General features: G+C 56.1%; 1 protein-coding gene across 2 annotated transcripts; it reads left to right on the forward strand.

Annotated features, from left to right (window-relative positions):
• Positions 1-565: 565 nt before the first annotated feature.
• On the forward strand, positions 566-5048 carry KLF4 (KLF transcription factor 4). 2 transcript variants are annotated; one of them, XM_075527494.1, is made up of 5 exons: positions 566-954; positions 1036-1153; positions 1284-2199; positions 2290-2454; positions 3991-5048. In XM_075527494.1, exons 1-5 carry the CDS (start codon positions 950-952, stop codon positions 4164-4166), a joined length of 1380 nt encoding a protein of 459 aa, XP_075383609.1. In that variant the 5' UTR covers positions 566-949; the 3' UTR covers positions 4167-5048. The 2 variants fall into 2 exon arrangements, with proteins under 2 accessions (XP_075383609.1, XP_075383608.1); XM_075527493.1 differs by having other exon boundaries at positions 1284-2454.
• The last annotated feature ends 1178 nt before the right edge of the window (positions 5049-6226 follow it).

A 6226-nucleotide genomic window follows, 5' to 3' on the forward strand; every position in this document is an offset into this window, starting at 1 on the left:
GTTTCACTGCACCCCACGCTCCGCTGGCGCTCCCGGCCGCGCCGTGGGGGCAGGGTCCGCGCCGGTGTCGAACCCCACATACGCTCCGGCTCCACGCGAGACCGCGGTTCCCAAGGGAGCGGGCAGCGCGCCCGGCGGGACGCGCGGAGCGGCGCGCGGTGCCCGCTGCGGCGCCCTCCCCTCCCCTCCCCTTCCCTCCCCTCCCCCACCGCCGCCGCCGCCGCCGCCGCCGAAGGTGCGCGAGCCCCCGCGCCGCGCGGGCATCCCCGACCTGCCCCCCCCTCGCGCGCTGGTGTCAGCGCCCCGCCTACATCACGCGGCGCGCGCGGCAGCAAGAGGCTCGCGGGCGGGGCGGGGCGGGGCGGGGCGGGGCGCGGCGCGGGGCGGGGCGGGGCGGGAGCCCCCTGTCCCTCTTCGCCCGCCTCCCGGCCCGCGAGCGCGCACCGCCCCCTCTCCCCACGTGTCAGTTTGTTTTCGCCGTCGCCCCGGCGACGGTGGGCGGGGCGGGCGCGAGGTGAGGTTATAAGAAGGGCGGCGGCGGCGGGCGGCCGGCAGTGCCGAGCGGGGCGCGGCGGCAGCGGCGGCAGATCGCGGGCCGGCCCGGCCCCTCCCTCCCCACTGGCACCACCGCGCCCCGTCCGTCCCGCCCGGCTGCCCCATGGCCGCGGCTCCCCGGGAAGCACCTCGCGCCGCCGCCCTGCCGGTGCCGGAGCCGCGTTGCCGGGCGGCGGCCGCCTCCCCGCGGCGCCGCTAGCGCCCCGCGTCCCGCTCACCTTCCTCTCCGGTAACGCACCGAGGAAGGGCGCTCCCGCGGCAGCACCCCGGCGGCGCTGGGCCGGCTCCCCGCGGCTGGACGGCGCGCCCGTGCCACCCCTCCTCCCTCTCCTCCTCGGCGGCGCTCGGGACGACGACGGCGGCGGCAGCAGCTCGGCGTGACGCCCCGGCGCGGATGCGGTGGGTGCCGGGCGCGGCCCCCGGCCCGGCCCTCCCGCGCCCCCGCCGCCGCTGACGCCGCTGTGCTCTCCCCACCCGCAGGCAGCCCCCCGGCGAGTGCGAGATGGCGCTCAGCGGCACGCTCCTCCCCTCCATCGCCACCTTCGCGGCGGGCGCCGCGGGCCGCGAGAAAGCGGCGCGGCCCGCGGGCCCCGGCAACGTGAGTATCGGCGTCGCGGCGGCGCGGGCCGGCCGGGACGGGGCTGGGGCGGGGGCGGGGGCCGGGGCCGGCCGGGGCGGGCGCGGCGCGGCGGCGGGCCGGGGGCTGAGCCGTGCCCGTCTCCCCGCAGCGGTGGCGGGAGGAGCTGTCGCAGCTGAAGCGGCCGCCGCCGGCGCTGGCGGCGCGGCCCGTGGAGGCGCCGCCGTCGGAGCTGGAGGCCGCCGCCGCCCTGGGGCCCCGCCGCGACGCTGAGGAGTTCAACGAGCTGCTGGACTTCGACTTCATCCTCTCCAACTCCCTCATGCACCAGGAGCCCGCCGCCGCCGCCGTGGTGGTGGCCCCCGCCGCCGCCGCCCCGGCCCCCACCGCCAGCCCCTGCCCCGCCGGGCCCTTCGCCTACCCGCTGCCCCGGCCCGAGCCCGCCGGCCTCCTCTACGGCGGCGGCGGCGGCGGCAGCCGCGACGGGCCCCCCGCTGCCGGCCCCGCCGCCCCCTTCAACCTGGCCGACATCACCGACGTGTCCCCCTCGGGAGGCTTCGTGGCTGAGCTCATGCGGCCCGACCTGGACCCGGTGTACCTGCCGGCGCCGGCGGCACTGCCGCCCCTGGGCAGCCTGCAGGGCAAGTTCGTGGTGAAGGCCGTGGGCGAGTACAGCCATCCGGCGCTCAGCCCCAAGAGCGGCCCCCCGGCTGCCGCCCCGCCGCCTGGCACCGAGGGCCCCGGGGCCTCCTACAGCCCGCTGCCGCGGATGTGCCCCAAAATCAAGCAGGAGGCCGCCCCGCCGTGCACCCTGGCCCCGCCGCCGCCACCGCACGGGAGCGGCCCCCGAGGAGCGCCCCAGCACGACTTCTCGCTCGGCCGCCCGCTGCCCGCCCGGACTACGCCTTCACTGGCTCCCGAGGAGATGCTGAGCGGCAGAGACTGTCTCCCCACCGCCCCGGGGCTGAGCCACCCACCACTGCCACTTCCCCCGGGGTACCCCCCCGCCCCCGGTTACCCCACCTTCCTGCCCGAGCAGCTGCCGCCCGCCACGCTCCAGTACCAAGGTGAGTCCCCGTGCTGCGGCGGCGGGCGCGCTGGGGCGCCCGCTTTGGCGCTGGCCGCGGCGGTGCTGACTCCCCCCTGTCCGCCTCTAGAGCTGATGCCGCCGGGGAGCTGCCTGCCTGAGGAGACCAAGCCCAAGAGGGGACGCCGGTCATGGCCTAGGAAAAGGACGGCCACGCACACCTGCGACTATGCGGGCTGCGGCAAAACCTACACCAAGAGCTCTCATCTCAAGGCGCATCTGAGGACCCACACAGGTTAGTCCCAGTGCGGGGACAGTGGGATGCCCCGGCCTGAGGGGCACGGGCTGAGCCCCTCGGACAGTGAAAAGGGGGGAGCACAGGCGGAGGGCTAAAAGTAGCAAGTTGTAACCCTTCCCTGCTGGGTTTCCTGGCTTTTTTTTCCTCCCCCCTTGGCTACGTGAAGTCCTGTGCAGCCTTTGCTCATTGGCTCGGCATTTTGCTTAATGGTTCAGAATGACTCAGATGTGGGAGCGGGTGGGTTTCTTGCCAAGGCAAAGTTTGTTGCTCCTCTTTTGCTATGTGGCTAGCTAATTAGCAGGTAGTTGGAAGTCAGCTGGGATTTGTTGCTCTAGATGGTGTAGGCCCACTTCTGAGAAGGGAGCAGACCTCTTTCTAAGATACTGCTTTCTTTGCTCGTGGTTAAACGCTTCGTACACGCACCCCTCTTGTCTCGGCTTGCTCTAGTGCAAGAGTTTGTGCACCTCTGCAAGCTGCTGTTCCCTTTCTGAGGAAACTGTGATGGGCCCCTTGCGAGTGGGGCTTTCAGCTCTGTCGGCAGCACTGACGAGGTGCCTCGCCTATGCGTGGGAGCATGTCTTCCCCTGCACTAGCACCAAAGAGGCAGAGTTTAACAGCTGATTGGCCACTGCTAGAATTCGGATAAAATCTGCTAAAGTGTGCGTCTGAGCCTGAGTTCAAACTTTAACCTTGCCGCTGAATGTGGTGTTGCAGTAACTGAGCTTGTGAAAGCAGGTACATTGTGCGTGGTTTTGCCAGTGCAGGCGTTCCATAACAGTGATTAAATGACCTGGGAATTTGCATAATTTAAATCCCTGGATTGTGAACTTGATTCAAAACTTTCTCCTGAAGAGGAGACAGGAAAGGGAGAAACTACTGGTAGTGCAGTAGTTAGGCTACATCTTCAGCTAATGGCAGGTTGGGGGGGGGAGGGGGGCAGAATCGGTCAGGTGAGCAGTACTTGTCATCTGCCCTGAGCTGGTCAGCACCATCTGCAGTATGTGTAGGAGTGGGAGTTTGTAACTGTCAGGGAAACTCGTCTTGCTGTCAACAGTGGTTTTGTTGTAGTGAAGACGGTAAGATTGAGTTCTTAATCAGGCTGAGCTAATGAAAACAGTTTCCAGCTGTTTTTTAATTCGTGAGACCTACAATTATCTAAATACATTAAGTCTGCTGAGCTATTTCTGGTTGCTGTTTTATTGTATAACATTAGCTGGCAAAAATACACTCTATTATTATCTGCACTTGTGTACTCTGAAGCCTTGTGTGCAAGAAACGGTGGAAATGAGCATTTTAGCAAAAACTTCAGTGACGCCAACATTTTATAGTACCTGTACATCTTGAAAAGACAGTCTTAACTCTGTTAGTCTTTGTAGTTTGCTTGCAACTGCTTCAAGAAGCTTGTTGCATTTTCTTTGACATTGCCCTTTTTCTTATGCAGGACAACGTGTGTCAGTGCTTCTTGAAAGAAAGGTGTTAGAAGTGGTAGCCACGAAAAAAACCTGACACGTTTTGTTTTGTGTTCTTTTAAAGGTGAGAAACCTTATCACTGTGACTGGGAAGGCTGCGGATGGAAGTTTGCCCGATCCGATGAACTTACTCGTCACTACCGAAAACACACAGGCCACCGCCCTTTCCAGTGCCAGCGGTGTGACAGAGCGTTTTCCAGGTCGGACCACCTCGCCTTACACATGAAGAGGCACTTTTAATTGGAAGCAGTGGATCTTTCCCCAGCTGCCGTAGAGATTCAGTATTTACAGCACAAGGACTGTCTTCCGCGAGATGGGGAGAACACCGTTTAAGCACTACAGATAATCAAGGTGAAGTCTTCCAAAGAGTGGAAAAGAGGGATAATTGCATACAGACATTGCAACTTTTTTTATATATATACATTTAAAAGAAAAGAGAACCAAAAACATTGGGGTCAATGACTGGATCTTCTATCATTCCATTTGTAAATCCAACTTGAATTATTTCCGGACTACAAAATGCCAAGGAGTGACTGGAAGTCACGGATATCAGGGTTAAACAGACTGTGTGTAGTTCGGAGGGTGGGGATATTACACAGGGAAATGACATTCCCTTAATTTTCTTTCAATGCAATATTAGATGTAAATGTCATCTTGTACTTTCCTTTTTTTTTCCTTCTAAAAGCCATTACAATGTTAAAAGAGGAGGAAAAATTCAGGTACAGAATTATATTTTAAAAGCCTATTTCATGGTGCTTAGTGACTGTTGGTTCTAGAGGTACCAAAAACAGGAAGCCAAAGTTCTCAAACTGCTGCATATCTGACAAGGAAATATTTTTGTCTTCCGATTGCCGATTATGACCTAAATCAGGTAAATAATCCTGGTTTATCTTTTTTTAAAGAAAATAACTTTATGCAGACAGTCTGTAATGCACTGTGGTTTCGATGTGCAATAGTTTGTACAATGGTTTATTCCCAAATATGCCTTAAGCAGAACAAATGTTTTCTATATAGTTCTTTACATAATAAATATGTAATATAAATTTAAGCAAACTTCTATTTTGTATATTTGTAAACTACAAAGCGAAAATGAACATTTTGTTGGAATTTGTATTTTGCATATTCAAGTGGAAAATAAGTTTTAAATAAACCTATAATATTTTATCTGAATGGCTGCTCTAATTTTCTTCTGTGCAAGGGTATGTCCAAAAAAAGTTTATTAGGTGTTTGTTAGTGGTTGAGTTTCCCAAGGCAAGGGGGGGGTGGCAGCGAAGGCTTGTAGTCTCAAGACTCTGAAAGATAGGATTGTCTAAGTGCAGTGCTGATGTAACACATCTTTTTAGGGAGAAAGGTGTACTGAAAATTTTTGCTCTGAACATCGAATTGCCACTTATCTCACCTGCATGATGAAACTGTAATTTACCATTTTTAAGGTAACTCAGTTTGAATTATTTGTTAGAGGAAATAAATCTGTTGGGGACATTACACTTTGCATATTCAAAGATAAGAAATTCTAGAAATTTTTTTGTAGTGGTCTTTTCAGCATGAAAAATTTCTAGCTTCATTTTCTTGGGTTTCTTAGATAAGCTGGTGTAACCACTTTCATGTGAATGAAGGAAAATCAACTGAGTAATGTCACAAAGAATAAACTTGACTCAAGGAATAAAGCATGTGTGCATAAAACACCTTTTAACAATAAACTACATTGAGTTTCTTTTGAAGCCTGCTCTGTCCTGGGAATTCAGTAATTTGGCAGTATCTGAAGAGCCAAAAATTCTGTAGGAATCCTGGTATGCATACATAACTTGGGAAGACGGACCATGTGGAGGCTACAAACCATATGGCTGTACATTCAAGATGTGTTGCTGTAAGGTCCCTGGTGTACCTTCAATTGCACTTGCTCTGCTGCAGTTAAGTGCAGTCAGCCTGCTGCATGCTTCAGGTCGTTACCATTTTTGTTGTAGTTGTCCTTAGGGACCTCATTGCTCTAGTTTCTTTACAAATGTGTAGCAATAAGATGATTTCAACATGAATGCTTGATGAATAGGACCTGTTTTTCTCACTACTCTTTGTAAAGAGAAGAAAGAAATTATTCGTATTCCACTGGTTTAAAATGTCAGTCAGCTAGGAATTTGGATATATGTAATGTTCAATAAAGCTGAGTATGGAAAACAAATTACAGGCAAGAGCCATTCATATTTTTGCAGTAGTTAACACAAGAGTGGCAGTATCAACTTTTTGTTCCCAAATGTGCCTTAGGAATGCTATTAAATTGCACATTTTGATGTGTTCTTTGTGTG

The sequence above is a fragment of the Mycteria americana genome, chromosome Z (assembly GCF_035582795.1).
Source record: "Mycteria americana isolate JAX WOST 10 ecotype Jacksonville Zoo and Gardens chromosome Z, USCA_MyAme_1.0, whole genome shotgun sequence".
NCBI lineage: Eukaryota > Metazoa > Chordata > Aves > Ciconiiformes > Ciconiidae > Mycteria > Mycteria americana.